The 16,210-nt window shown below is 27.3% G+C and overlaps 1 protein-coding gene across 12 annotated transcripts in view; it reads left to right on the plus strand.

The window, feature by feature from the left end:
• The window catches only part of LOC129968455 (protein still life, isoform SIF type 1-like), a 145,089-nt gene that overhangs the window by 105,150 nt on the left and 23,729 nt on the right, over nt 1–16,210 (plus strand). For 10 of the 12 annotated variants that reach the window (XM_056082330.1, XM_056082332.1, XM_056082331.1 and 7 more), the window contains 9 exons: nt 3,335–3,478; nt 3,569–3,751; nt 5,832–6,007; nt 8,608–8,701; nt 9,968–10,147; nt 11,390–11,570; nt 12,254–12,559; nt 14,395–14,525; nt 15,671–15,859. In XM_056082330.1, coding sequence (XP_055938305.1) covers nt 3,335–3,478; nt 3,569–3,751; nt 5,832–6,007; nt 8,608–8,701; nt 9,968–10,147; nt 11,390–11,570; nt 12,254–12,559; nt 14,395–14,525; nt 15,671–15,859 — 1,584 coding nt within the window. The remainder of the gene's footprint in view (nt 1–3,334; nt 3,479–3,568; nt 3,752–5,831; nt 6,008–8,607; nt 8,702–9,967; nt 10,148–11,389; nt 11,571–12,253; nt 12,560–14,394; nt 14,526–15,670; nt 15,860–16,210) is intronic. The other 2 variants (XM_056082334.1, XM_056082336.1) reach the window with 1 other exon arrangement.

Here is a 16,210-nt window from a genome sequence, read left to right on the forward strand (position 1 = left end):
GTGATCTCTTTTAGATTTCAGGTTTAAAAAATTGAGTGCAAATAAGAATTTAAAGGCTTTTTTATGCTTAACGTCAGGTCATATTCAAGAAGAAAAAAATCCTATTCAATCGATCTTTAGATGATAAAGGAATTAGTTTAACTTCAATAAATGTATCATTTCTTTCGTTAAATTATGATATTTTTGGGAAGTTCAATGCTTTTTAAATAATACTTTAAATACTATTGAAAGATTCATTCAAATAAAAAAATGAGCTTTTATGTTAAAATTCCGCTAAATTTTAAACATAACGAATAAGTGAAAGTATTGATAGTACATAAAATGTTAGTTTAAGAAGCATTATTATTATATAAAAATCTTGATATCTTTTTCAAGATTATTAATATAAGTAAGTGAATAAGGAATTTTCAGAGATGAATATGCTTGGTTCCGATTCTTTAAATATATATTACATATATATATATCACACAAAAGTAATTAAACGTAGGACAATACGTTAATACTGCATATATAATTAAATCTTTGAATTTTCTAGGACTCAATAACGAGCTTAATAAAAGTATGGCGTTTATGCAATGTATGTCCAGTACATGTAGTTCGTTGTATAAAAAACATATGTCTATTAATTTACTTCTTGTAAAACTCTTTTATTTGAAATCCCTTTTAAAAATTAAACTAATTGAAAAAATTTCTTTAAAATACCAGCTTAAAAGCACAACCAATATTTAGACTTGATTTTCGGAAAATATCGACGCTAAATCGAAAAGAAACTGGAAACAGCCCAGGCAAAATGTCATTGATATTTTATAATCTCTAATTTAGGACTTTGGCATTAATAAATATTGTAATATTACGAAAAATGTATTATCATATAGTTATAATTCTCGAAATGCAGAATAAGAATTAGGTAAAAAACTTTCAGAACTGATTCTACTAGATTAAGATATATTCACACTTGCAGTAATTTTTTTCTCAAAAGTTGGCACTTGTGAAACGAATATTGGTAATTTTACAGCTACAAAATTTGGAAGTTGGAAATAGGCTCCTTAGAATGATTTTTTTTAAATATTAATTCAGAATAAATTAGTTAAAAACTCAGCTGAATTTTTAGATTTTTTCCCCCGATAACTTCTGAAAATATCATTGCACAAAAATGGGTTTTATATCGGCCTAAAATTCAAAAAATTATCATTTTGATTATATCAATTTAATACTCGTGAAAATTTTTACTCAATTTTTGGAATTTTTTTAAAAATACATTCTTGCTTAAATTCAAACAATGGATCTGATATTTAAACCATTTTCATTATTTCATTATATATATTTAATCCCGGGTAATATAATAATAATTTATTTATATTTAGTTCATTATATAATTTATTTACAATGTTGAAAGCTAAGGAAGAAGGATTCTGTTTAATATCTATGTAATTTACAAGACGAGAAAAATGAACCCATTATACGGGAACTGCAGAAAAAAGATGAACTGTGCATTGCATATTTAATGCCGCGATGGCGACATGGGATTGGTCTCCATTAGGAAGGATCATACACAAAAACAGAACATATGATAGAATTATTAAAATAACATTATTTTAATGGGCAGTTCGGTGAAATCTTTGTTATTAAATATCTGATTGATTTAAAGGAAAATAAACATACCAATCGTCCTGACTAACTAGCTGGTGACCAAAGTCGATTAATTATGGAATAAGATTATAATTAAAACAATATTTTGTGAATGTCTGTAAATGATATAAACATTATCTATTTAAGTATAACAAGCTTAGGATTGCTATTAATATAATACACCATAACATTCAAGCAGTTTTCGAAACATATTATTATGGAAGAATAATTACAAATAAAACCTGTTTGATGTTTTCTTTGAAATATCTCCTCTGTACAACTATGCACTAGTGCTACCGTGCATGCAAAGATGTATATACGGATTGCAAGCCTCTTTTTGTCACCTCCTCCAATTATCCAATCATTGCACTTTTTAAGAACTTGAGAAAGGTCCTATTGCGCAAATTTTCTATCTGAAGGAAGAAGCAAAGAAATAAGTTGCTTAATAACTGTACAATGCTTTGACATATAATTTGATACCAGAAAGAATTTGTGAATCTGTATATTATCATAATGATGCACTTATGCCTTAACTTTTAGTCACTACATTATGCTTTGAATCTGTCTAAACTCGACGTGCATGCTCTGTACATGTTTGAACTGGATAAACCCTTCTTTAACTCCTCAGCCACATAATACTCTTCAATTGCTCTGCGATAAATGGCATAATTAATTTATATTTGGAAAATATTTTAATAATTCCATACACTTTGAACATAGTAATACGTAGCTGATAATTTTCAACAGCATCATTTTTTTTTGTATAGTTTTAAAATTTCAAAAAAAAAATTATAAACAATAATCAGAATATGCTTTAGTAAATTTTACATTCTAAAATATTGAACCATTTAGTAGAATCAGTGTTAGGGTACTAATAGATTTAGTTCAGTCAAAGCTCCAGTTTAATTTCTGAATTAAGTGCCCATCTTATAGAAAGAAAAGGGACACCCCTTCACTGTGCAGTTACAGTTGCTCGTCAAATGTCGTGCTGTTATGTTTCTGATATGACTGTTTCGTTTGTCCATGATTTGCAATTTTTTGAAGTTCAAAATATTACCAACAAACAGAACATTTGCATTGTTCTATCTTTTTGTATCTATACCTTGAGAAAAAATTGGAAATGGAATTGTATTATATAAAAATCTTACAACTATACAATATTATATATGTTATATAAAAATTAATCAATATTATTTAATCAACAGAATAGCAGATTTTAGCCACCAGCTTGTCCGTTCGAAACATTAGCTCTCTCGTTTTTAAACTATTAATATGGAATGCATTTATTTAGAACTTGTTATTTAATAAAATTGAAAAAAATATAAATTTCATGAAATCTATTTCAAATTTCTATGCGTGTAAATAAAAGAGTGAATATATATATATAAAAGAAAAGCGGAAATAAATAGGTAGGAGATAATGTCTTGTATATAGCTGTATAATATATAAAGGTATATTTATTTTTGTAAAAGATGGAAATCATATATTTGCAAAGAAAAACATAAATAGTTGTCATTTATGTTGGATATTAATGAATCTTTATTTAAACTAATGATAAATTGGGAATATATGAGCATATTGCAAACTTCGTTTATCTAATAGTCAAGGATGATAATTTATCAGAAGAATTATTTCTTAACTTCAATATGAAAATTTTATTTTCAACATTTTATGTTTAAAGTTATTTCTCTTTTCATATATTTAGGCCCCATGCCATGTTGAGCTTGAGAATTGGGTGAACAGCATACACTGCGCATGCGCAGCTGCTTTCGCCAGACACCGGGGAAAGACGGGAACTCTTCACTTGCTCCAGGAAGAGATTTTCCGCCTTGAAAAGGAAATAGAATCGGTAAGTTTCGAATCCTTTAAAATCTTTAATATTGATCGGATTATTTGCTTCCGTTATTTACTGAGTTGAATCGAAACATTTTCATTGCAGGATTTTAAGATGAAGCATATGGCTGAGTTGCAGCTCACTGTTGTGGCGGATGCGGAAAGCAAAGAGCAACTCAACAATCAGATTAGTCAATATGAGGAGAACATGGAACGGTTGCACTGTGAGCAATTCCGGTTGCGATGTTACATGTCCTCCTTGCAGAACGGCGAGCTTCCTAATCCTAAGGTGGGTCTTCGTAATTCGCTTATTTAAATGTGTAGCATATATATCACATATCGACTGTTAGAAAATTATTGCGAGAGAACAAGGCTACACAAATAAAAGTGCATAACTTTGATATTAAAATTTATTTGAATTGTTTTATTATCTCCTACCAAAACTAATATGTTGTTTTGAATAGGGGATCGATGTTTCAAAAAAAATAAAAGTGCTATCAATAAAATCAATAAATATGATAAATATCAATAAAATCAATAAAAATACTTCTTGAAAATCAATAAAACTTCTTGTTAAAAAATCAATAAAATACTTGTATTAATAAAAATGCTTGTTAAAAAATGAAGATAAAATTTCGTTTTAAAAGAAAATCTGCATGCGCAATCATCAGGCGGATGATTGAGGGATTATTGGAGATCCAATGTTATTCATAGCCAATTTGATTCATTTTTATAATAGTAATGTATTAAATCATGCAACAAATATATTTGGAATGTTTTTATTTTTTTTAAAAATTATGTTGCCATACAGCCTAATTTTACCAACTTTTTCTCTGCTTAAATTGCAATTATATTATGATCTAAAATAACAAATATTAAAAAACTATAACAGGGACTTTTTTGCTTATCTGTGGAAGACATTTTATTATATTCGTACATTTAATTAAACTCAGAAATACTTTCCGAGGAGGGATTATGACAAAATTTAGCAAAAGAGTGCTTTACGGCAGCTCCTAAATACAGATCGATAAGCGGATAAATTGCAAAAATTACATTCACATATATAGTTGACCCCATTTTCTCAAATTTTCAATATGTTGTGATTTCAAAATTGTCCTTCGAATGTATATATTGGCAAACCGCTTCATAATCAAAACTTCTACACAAATTCTTATTAGAGCATAATCACCTAGAATTTACTAAATTAAAAAAAATCATTATTCTCGTTGAATTTAAATCTGGATATCTCACAAAATATTTGTTAATATTCTGTAACGTAGCAAGTCTTACAGTAATCAATTTGATTCATGAGAAGAGTTTAAAGATTTTATCTCAATGCTGATAACAGATTTATAGCAAAACATTGGTTATGAGTTTTCTTTGTTAAAAGTTAATCAATTTTGTTTTTACAACCATATGCATAAGTTTCTTTAACCCTTTTCAGCAAATTAAACCATTTAAGCATTTCTTCCCGTAAGAATCACTTTAAAAATTTCTAAAGAGCATTATGTTATTTTACTAAAATTTTTACAGTGTTCCGATATTAAATACTGAATGATTGAATTTCTGAAATTGATTAATTTTACTCACTTTTAAACAAGTTAATAACTATATATATTTAATGGAGCTTCAGTATTTAACATCATCATTTAAATTTAAAAAAAAGGCCAATAAAAGAATCGCATTATTATCATCAATGCAATAAACACTTTTTTAAATAAAAAAATTAAATAATGTTTTAACTGACCAAACATCATACCATAATATTGTATTAACTTCTTTGTCTATATTTGCTTTATTTTCAAAATTCGCTTTTACTCATAAATCAGGGATAATATCACACGGAAAATTCATTTTATGTTATCACAACGCGCATGTGAATAGCGCAGTTACAGAATGAAAAATATAATTGTAAAATATATTTAAAAATATTTTAATTAAGGAAAAAATTATTAAAAATAGCATTGATATCATTGATAAGAATATTTTTTTTATATTTTTTCAAGTGATATAAAAATAGTTTAGTTCAATAAGATGCTCCACTATTATTAAAGGGAAACAAACATTTCGACTGACTTTTAATCAAATTTTCTTAAAAAAGTTTTCAGAAATCCTTTTAATACATTACTTCCCATGCGACTCCCCTTATTTTACATTATCCCCCCCCCCTATTCCTTGGAGAGCGAAGATTATTCTTTAAGAAGTAAGCTCACGCAGAATTCTGTAGCTATAGATTCAATTATCTACCCTGTTAAATTTGCAAAATAAAATTTTATAATACTTCTTATATATAGCTCTTCGGAATCCGCACGTATCATGCCATACTATGAGCATTAACACATTAAAAAGATCTGCGGTAATTTTTTCAGAGTCTGCTTCAGCATGTATCGAAAGCTACCAAGTCCACTTTGAACAAACTCGGAGTGTTCACCGTCTCTTCGTTCCATGCCTACATATGTGCCCGGAGTCCCTCTCTGCTCACAAACCTCCTCTCCGGAAGGGGTGCGACTAAAAGGCGGTCCCTTTCCAGATCCAACAGTGGGAGGTAATTCAGTTTATTTGAATTTTATGAAAAAACAGATGGTTAATTTTATATCTTTTAAAGGGCTATAAGAACTTTAAACCTTTAATTTTTCTAAATTTTTTGTGATTTCATTTAATAGCCAGAATCTTTCTGAATATTTTTTAGCAATGCGCATGATTGTACGTTAATTATTTTAAAAGATATAATCAAAACGTGAAGGTCACTGTTGACTTTCCACTCAAAAATGTTTACCTCAGAGACATTTTTCCATAAAATTACGTTTTCAGAGCTCCAAGCAGGATTTAAAAAAATGTTTTATCGTATCATTATGAAATTTTTCAGGTATTCTTATAGACACATAATAAAAAAATTCAATCAAAATCAAAGAATTATTATTTATACTTTTTTCAGTGCTTGCTAATATGCTCGACATTTTTTTAAAACTATCATGTTTTAACAACATAAAAAGAAAAATAACTTCAGTAAGTCTATTAAAACATTCATCACTTTACATGATTGTCAAATTATGTTCATTGGACTCAAATGGGTGTAACATTAATTAGTATAAGTTGCTTATTTCCTGAGAAACATTGCCTTCAAGCAAATTCTGTCTGCGACAATTTATACGGAACATGTTTCTTTTCCTTCCCATATATTTTAATTAATGAATATTATTTCATAGACTGAAAAAAAATTCATAATTATGAAGCTAAATGTCTTACAAAATTGTGATAAAATATCTTAAGAATTTTTTCATAAGTTAGGGAGAATCACATTTGACTACTGTTCGAGGTTTGTTTTAGATGTTAAAAGTCCTATAGCCCCTTAATAAATTCATTGAACAAAGGAAATCTTTCGGAACAAATAATCTACAAAAAAAAAAAAAAAATCATTGAAATTTGTTGTTGCTAAAATAGCAAGACTTCTCACTATTTTAATGGAAAAAAAAGTATTTAAGTAATTTATGGGAAATTTCATTTTATTTGCGTGCCTTTTAAAATGACACGAATATAATTAAAAGCCGCTCTTATAATATTAAGCTGTGATCAAATGATGACTCATCCCATCTTTAAATCCCATCCATCCCCAAAGAATCCCATCTTTAAATTGCCACAGCTATGGGAATACTGTTTAAACTTATTTTCTTGACAAAATATTACTTATTATTTTCTACTTATTATCTTGTTAAAATATATTTTAACAAGATTTTCAATATGCATATTTATACTTAAATCTGTATCAGAATAAAAGTTCATAAAGTATAACTTTTATATGAAATTTTTTGATATTTGGCTATATTTTAAAGCGTAAACTATCTTCAAAATCAGAAATCATTTTATAAAATATTTATTGATTTTTAGAAACGTAAAGTGATATTATTTGGTAAATGACCAAAGTAAAGTCTCGTTTCTCATTATAAGAATATCCATGTTTCAAATTCAGATTAATTATACATGATTTTATGATTAAAATCTAATCTAATCTCGACGAAATTATTTCTGTAAGATGATGTCAGAACTAAAAATTCAATTTGATTTAATTGCATGAAGACAAATAACAAATTCTTTAAAGTTATCTTTACTTTGCTTCATCACAGTATGCTAATTATTAGAATTATATTTTAATTAATTTTACAATTGGTTTTTGAAAAATTTCTTCATAATAAGATTTATTGAGCTTAGATTAATATTCTCTTTAATGGCAACGCTATTATTAATAGCCTGATCTATAACTGTAAACTTTTATTATTTACTGTTAAATTGCTATAGTATAAACATATAATTAATTAAAGGAAAATAAAGAATAATAAACATTATAACGTGATAATGCTTTTGTCTTGATTTGTTCGTATTTATTTTATTTTTTTTAAATTTGCTTTTAATTCTGTAATAACGACAATATACACATAAAAATGCATTTAATAGCATCTTGGCAGTATGAATATCAATCTAGAGGATAAAACATTGAAAGTTACTGTCGTAAAATAAGGAAATACTAATTTTATTACATTTTAATAAATATTATACAAATATTTATTAAAACGGAGAAATTATATGAGAACAAAATTAGTACAACTAAAAAGCGTTATTTTAATTTTAAAATGCGTATTTATAATTGCTTAACTGCTATTAGTAAATATTATATTTTTGTATTTATTGCAAGAAAGCGTTAAAATTTTTGTTAATTATCAATTAAGAATAAAATTCAGAAAAATTCTTTCTTAACATGCATCAAACTTCCAAGAAACAATGTGACAAATGAAGTAGCTGTATATCTAATGGTTTGCCGTGCATGATGTTTTGAATTATTTTTTTTCATCACATAATTTACAAATAATATGAAATCAGTCAACAATCTGATGTTAGGATAGTTGTAGCAATAGAATTATTTGACAAAAGCAGTAATTTCTCATAAGTGAGCATCACAGCTACATTTTGAATAGTTCCATTTTATTGAGCTGTTGCTTCCAGTTTCATTTTAAATCATTCAAGTGACGCTTCATTCTTGTGAAATAAATGTGAACCTTTTATTTTTTACGTTTTTTTCTGCCTCTATCTATAAATTAAAATCTATATTATTTAGCCTTGATAATAACAGAATAACGTAACATTTTTTTACAGACGGTCTCTTAGTCTCTCAACAACATCAAGTTGCAGTTTAGACTTGCCTTCAATGCCTGAAAGATCAATAAAAATACAAATTCCTGACAACCAAGTAAGAATTCTTTTCGTGTTCCTCTAAATAATGTTTGAAATAATTAACCAAAACATTGTATAAGTAATTTTCTATTATGAACATAGAGTATATGCAGTATAAATATTCGCAATAAAATAATATTAAGTTATTCAACATCAATGAATAAATATATAGGAATATAATTATTACGAATGGTGCAATAGTAACTTTTATATGATGCATAAAAACATATCCATAATTTATATAATACATATTTCATATAATATATATATATATATATATATTATGCATATTAAATACATATAATTCATATATATTTAAAAACTTTCATTGATATTTTTTGAGAAATTTTATAGCATTTCCTTTATTTTTAAGATTTTGTCTAAGTAATTTCTCCTATACTTTTAGAAAAGCTGAGTTCAAGAATTCTTTTCCCAATTATAAGGTATTAATTTCAACAAAATTTTACAGATATCATTGGGAGGAAGTGGCTGGAATCATTAATTAAAAACAAATGTCCTTGAATTAGTAACATAAAAGAATATGATAGCAATATCTCTTTTTCTATCATTTGATCATCTTTCATTAATACATCAGAATCTTCTAGTTCTCCACGAAGAATAGATATTTATCTTGATTAAGGCTCAATCTTTAACTCTCTGACAGCGTAACTTTTAAAAATCACTATTTAGATTCGATGTTTGCAAATAAGTTCAAATATCTTTCAAACAAAGTCAACTGATACTATACGTTACACGATAATAATGTGATATAATAAAAATCTGTAATTATAAAAATAAACATTCTAAACAGCGAAAAACGCGGGATGCAAAGAAAATGGACTGATTGTCTACACACGGTAATCGCAACAGCTGTAGGATGAAAAATTCCCTCTTATTCAAGCAATAAGTCGAAAAACTGCAAGGTATATATTACATACACAGATGAGAAGTTAAAATATGCATTGAATAAATCTGTTCTTTTATTTGATGCGTTTCTTTGCATTAGGTATGAACATATATGTTTTGGATTATCATATGAGTTATCCTTACGTTTCTACATCTTGCGATTATATCTAGTGTATGAAGAGCATACATCAGAAGATAAAATATAATTTTTATAAAATGCAGTTATATTCCACAAATTAATAACATTTACTATAAATAATTTTGAACCAGTTTTCATGGAGAAATTTCCTAGAGAAGTACAGAACACATGAATAAATTTATTACATGAATGGGTGTAAATGAATACGAGAAATAAGCCGAGGAATGTCTTTTGCAGACGGTATCTACAACGTCTCTAAATGTTAGAGACAATATGACGGTAGAAGAAGTTCTCTGGAGTGCCTGCGGAAAGAAACAGCTTTCTCCTAACGATCATTTCCTTAGAGCGAAAAAGAGGAAAGATGTTGATGAATATTTCGTTCCTCCAAGAAATGAACTTATAGAAAACTTAATTAATGTGAGTAAACTTATTTTCTTGCTCATAAAATGTAAAAGAAAATTCTTGCTCAATTTTTCTGTTTAACTACTTCCATAAATGAACGGCAAATGTTAAAAATGTACAACTTATTTATTTTAACAATGTTTAATTATGTATTTCTTTATGAATCTTTACTAAATAGTGAGTAATATCTTAGAAAAAGATCCATTTTCTGAATAAGTTGTGCCGTAACTTGGTGAAAACCTCAATACTACGTTTTTAAACTATGCAAATAATAAATTTATAATCAAATATTAAAAAAGGCAATTAATAATTAAGAGCAATGATAAGAAGAAATCAATGTTTGAAATTTCTTTGATTAAACCTGCCTCCTTTAAATAAAGGAAAATGTTAAAATGTGGTTTATGTCCAATTAAAAACGGAAGACAGTGAACAACTGAGTCAAAATATTTAAGACATTAGGAGTCCAGTGACTGTCATCCAATCAAAGTAAGTCGGGTTGTTGAACTATCACCACAAGGGCTTCAAGCTGGTTTTGGATGCTTAAAAAGTATATACTTAGGAGTTATTCGAGAATATCCATATGTAATCAAATTGGAATAACATCGTACCGGAGATTTCAGAAAGAACACCAAAATTCAATAAAAGGCTTGAAAGTGTGTGTTTTCGGTCTCAAGGTTCCATAGGTTCTGCCGATTCTGGAAAGGCCATTATTTACTAAACAAAACATATTTTATTTTCTGTTTTCTACGATAAAGCCTATAATCTGTTAGGAAATTATCCCTAGAAGAATTAAACTTCTAAAGTAAGAGGCTATTACCTGTTAAATGCAGCAAAAAATTACTGATTCCATGCTGAAAAAGTTCTTCTTACTTTGCTAAACATTAAAAATGCTGTGAAAAGGATTGAAAGAATTTTATTTTTATGCTTCTTCTTGGAGTTGATTATAATAACAAATAAAAATTTAAATCAGGAAACTTAAGTGACTAGAATAATAAATATTTTTAATTCTTCTAATTGATATAATATTAAATCCTCATAATATTAACTTATTTAGTCTTGATTTCTAATTTTTAAAATATACTATATGGAATTATCATAAAAGTTAATGCTTAATGATCAGGAATACTAATAGTTTAAAAAAGACAAACTTGTTACCCTAAAATGATAATAAAAAACATACCATTATTATGAATCTTTTATTCAGTCTTGTAAGACTAATTAAAATCATCATTAATTAATCTCGATATGTTTTTGCAGCAATACGAAGTACTAGAAGTATGTCCCAAAGTATTATACCAAGTGGAACTTAGCCGACACAGTCTCGAACAGCTGTTCGGTTTCAGCGTCGAAGCAGAATTAGTTGAGAATGTTGACCACCAAGATGAGCTCTGTGTTTACGTCAGCAGAGTAGAAGAAAGCAGTCTAGCTCATCAACAAGGTAAGATGATTCTGCTGTGTCTGTTTTTTGACTTTATATAGTAGATGCATAATAATTGGTGAAAAACATTTCTATTTGATTTCTACTGTCCAGTATGACCTTAGTAACTCAGACTATTTCTCCAAAAAATTTGCTTTGAAAAGACCAGGAACAGACAATTTCAAAAAATGTTTAAGTTAATTGTGAAAATGCCATTTTCCTTATGATTTCCAACATTTTTTTACTTCAATCTCGCTAAATTACTTTTTCGTTTTATAGACATTTCAAGTATTTTAATTGAATTTTATTTGTAAGTTTGAGTCAAAACTACTCAGCATAGACTATAAAGAATTAAACCTTTCTTTTATAATCAAGTTTGTGTTTATTATCAGTATTGTGTGTATAAATCTAAGATACATTCGAAGCACCAGTTCTACAAAGAAATGACCCTTTTAATGAAATGGACATTCTAAATTTAACCCTACATTTTATGGAAATCTTTGGCTAATTTGTAACCAAAACTATAATATGAACTTCAAGTCTAATGTTTTTTCGCAACGATGAAGTTAAGGGCTTTATATCCTTCATTCAATATTCTGACAATCATCAATATAATATTTTTAATTCACTTTTGATTTTCAAACTGAAAAGGCATTACAATAACAAACAAAAAATGCCTTTTTTTTTTTTCTTTTTTTTTTTAGGGCTTATGAAAGGCGACGAAATCATGGTGATCAATGGCGCCATAGTCAGTGACTTGGACATGATGTACATCGAAAGCGTGTTACAAGAAGAGCTGTCTCTGTGCATGATGATGCGATCTTCTCGGACGGAGCCACCAGATCTGGCCAGTGCCATGAGAACCACGACGGACGACTACATTGAGTCCCTGGTGTGTCCTCCGCCGCCGGGCGATTCAGTCATTTCGGAGGACATGATTGGAAAACTCATAGTTCCATCCCCCATGTGGTGCAAGGAGGGAGGCAATTTGCTCAAATCACAACAGTCAAGTGAGTATCTAGTTTTCTAGATGAGAGAAAACGAGACTGACGATGTTGCAATTTGTGTAATGCTGGTGGTATTGGCTTTTTTTCACATAGTTTGTTTAATGTTTATAAAGATATGTGCTGAAGTTTCGAGATTTCGAAGGATATATTTCCGATCACACTGCATTATTTTAATACGTTCAGAATTTAATTAACAGTTCATCTCTTATTTTAATTGTATTTTTATAGGTACAAAATAATGGTAAAATTAAGAAAATATTATATTCAAGATTCCATAATAGTTATATAAATAAAGTGTAAATAAAAAATTAAAATGTAAAAAATAATTAAAATTAGAGAAATAATCTAATTATTAAATACAGAAATAATTGGTCATATGAAAATAGAAATTTATAAGTTATTAGCAATTAAAATTCATCAGAAATCATATCATAATCATTGATTTTAATGAAAAATCGGTATAAATTCTCAAAAAAATGTTTCTATATTTTATCTATAAATATATAAAACTATTCATAAATGCCTTTATATTTTAAATATAAGTATAAAAGTTATTAATAAATTCTAATTATTCACTAATTTTCTTAGTTCTCATTATTTTGTTTGAATAATATTAAGAAAGATATTATTCATAATAAATATTGCCACTGATGATTTTTATTGCAATGATAAGAGTATTTTTTTATTAATTATCATGCGTTTTAACAATTACAATATATTTTCCTCATAAATGAGATACATTAGTGCATTAATTTTTCTCATTAATTAGTAATATTTTTTTCTCGCATCGATAGAAAACAATTCAGAAATTTTGACATATTGAACTTAACATAGCTACGAAGAGAAATCAAAATTATTTCCTGTTATTTCATATAAATGAATTAAAAAGAAATTATTTTTATAAAAATTATTACTTAAAATAGGAATTATAACTTAAAATAGAAATTATTACTTAAAATGAAATATTACATAATCCATTTGAAGTCAGCCATAGGATATAAAACTATAGCCTTATGGTCTAATTTTCATTTGATATCACATCTGTAATATATTTAACACGAATAGCATTCCATGTATTAGCTACTCGGAAAGGGCACCCGTTTTAATTACTTTTTTTCTTAATCTAATTTATGCTGCTTAATTTACTCAATAATCGATTAACCGCTCGATCTGATTAATCGAAAGACAAAAGTGATCTGATGAACTTAACGTTTAAGTGATTGATAACAGTTTCAAATTTAAATTACTATTATAAAAAATTTAAATAAATATTAAAAATTGAAAATTAAGTAAGGAATTTTGCGATATATGAATAATAAAGTGAAGTGGATTAGTAGTGTATTGTTCTGTTCAGAAATTTTCGACATGAGGTAAGAATAAAAATTATATTTGTTATTAATATAAATCTCGTAGATGAATTGAGAATTGAAAAATTAGCTCCTGAAAACCCATTTGGAAATTTCTGGTCATACATAGACAGAGATGCAGGGATCAAATGGTTGACAATCTGAAAGCAGATGTTGGAGTGCCACAGAAGCAAAATATTAATGTGTTTATGCTATTTTTTTAACACTAGGTTCGATGACCTTGCAAAAAATGTAATGCTCATGTGGTGTTTACATTTATTAACCCATTGATAATAGTTGAAGTAAAAAAATAAAATATTGTGCCCGGGCATGTCTTTTTTCGATGCACTACAGCATAGGGTTATATAATGTGCAGCTACAAACAATACTTAGTAGTGTTTTATTTTCCGATACTTGGTTTTTTTCAATTTATTTCTTCCAAACTAAAATTTTTAAAAACATTTTTATCGTTATTTCTTTTCCTTTCCCCAGGCTCGATAGAGAGGTCCCCAGACACCTCTGGTCGGCCTACACCGTCTCCAGTTCCGAATGCCGACACCTCAGCTCTCTCGGTCGATCAGATCGATAGTATCTTGAAGGTAATTGAAGATTCATGCAGAAAGGTAAAAGTGAATCGTTGCTTCATTTCAACCCTTTATCTACCATGGAACTGAATCAGTTTTATCTGAGATACATGATTCTTTTAAATTTCTTTACTAAATTTATTGAGGTGTTTTCTTTATAAATGTATTTAAATGATAAAGTTAAGTATTGAAACATTCATCATACAATTTTATGAGACATTTATAAACATTTTTGAAAACTGCTTAATAAAGCAGATAAATCTGTTTTGAGTCACAAAAAAAATTTATTTCTAAAATAGAATCTAAGCAAATATTTGACAGTCGATCAGTTTCATTAAAAGAATTTTTGATGCTAAGACATTTATAAAGAAAAATTGACATATAAATATACTTGCATCTCTTTCGAAGTAAGATATCATTTAGAATATTTCCAAATTAAAATAATTTCAAATTAAATTATTTGTAGAAGGACTGCTGGTAGATAAAGGGTTAATTTGATTACTAACTGATACATTTTGCTTAAGCATTCTAAAATATAATTAACTTTGAACTTATATATTTATATATACAATGATATAATTTTAAATTTATTTACCTTTTATTCTATTATGTGCTCCAACTGTATTTAGGATAACTTTTTTAATGATAACCAGTTAACCGTTTTTGAAGAGCGTGCTCATTATGGAAAAAGCACAACATTTTTCATTATGACGAGTTTATTCAATAACAATTATTACATTTATATAATAATTGTTTAATTATTTATATATTTATATAATATACATATTTTTACAACAAGTTAGATACGCATTTTACGAAGAGCTCGAAACAGTTAGATGGTTAAATAATTTTTTCACTAATTGTAAAAAATAAATAAATAACTTTTTTTTAAATTCTGTATATTCGGTACTGTATACAAATTTAAGTACTGCTTAATTTGTAATTAATTACAAGTACTGTTGATAGAAATTTCACTAAATATATACATATAGAAAGGAAAGCAGACTTTAAATTGTTAATTGTCAAAACATATGCTAGATATATTTCTCTTATAAAAAATTTAAAAGATAAATTTTTTTTCATGAATTCCTTAAATCATAAAAATATTTAAATGCACAAAAAAAAATTAAATATTTTATCAACTTTTCAAAAATCTAACTACTATTATTTTATTCTTTACATAGACTGCCGATACAGTTACAGAATATTGTCGAGCTCCTTTGGAAAGACGCAGTTCTAGCTTAGGAGGTGCAAGTACTGTTAGTACTGGTTCAACTAACATGCCTTTCATACCATCGAGGCAGTTGTCTGATGGTGAAAAGTTAAGGAAAGTTATAATGGAACTCATAGATACTGAAAGAACTTACGTAAAGGTATAATGTCTTATTTATAGAAATAGAAAATTTCATCTTTAATTTTAAAGTATTGACTAATAAAGATCTTATGCCTCCACTGGTTTGAGCCCTTTAATATAAACAGAATCAAAATAACCACAGATCTCACAGTGTTTGCTTGTAGTTTGCTTGACATGCCATCAAAGAACTTAAATTCCAGCATGTTCATTTTTAGAGAATGGATTCTAAATAATGCACATATTTCATTATTTTTTTTCTTATTACTTAATTTATATATCAAAAAGTTTTTCTCGAAAAAATGCCTTATTCTTGAGGTTATTAAATTAATTGATATATTATTAAGAAATTATTCGAAAATGTTGTATTTAA

Source organism: Argiope bruennichi, chromosome 5 (assembly GCF_947563725.1).
Source record: "Argiope bruennichi chromosome 5, qqArgBrue1.1, whole genome shotgun sequence".
Classification (NCBI taxonomy): Eukaryota; Metazoa; Arthropoda; class Arachnida; order Araneae; family Araneidae; genus Argiope; species Argiope bruennichi.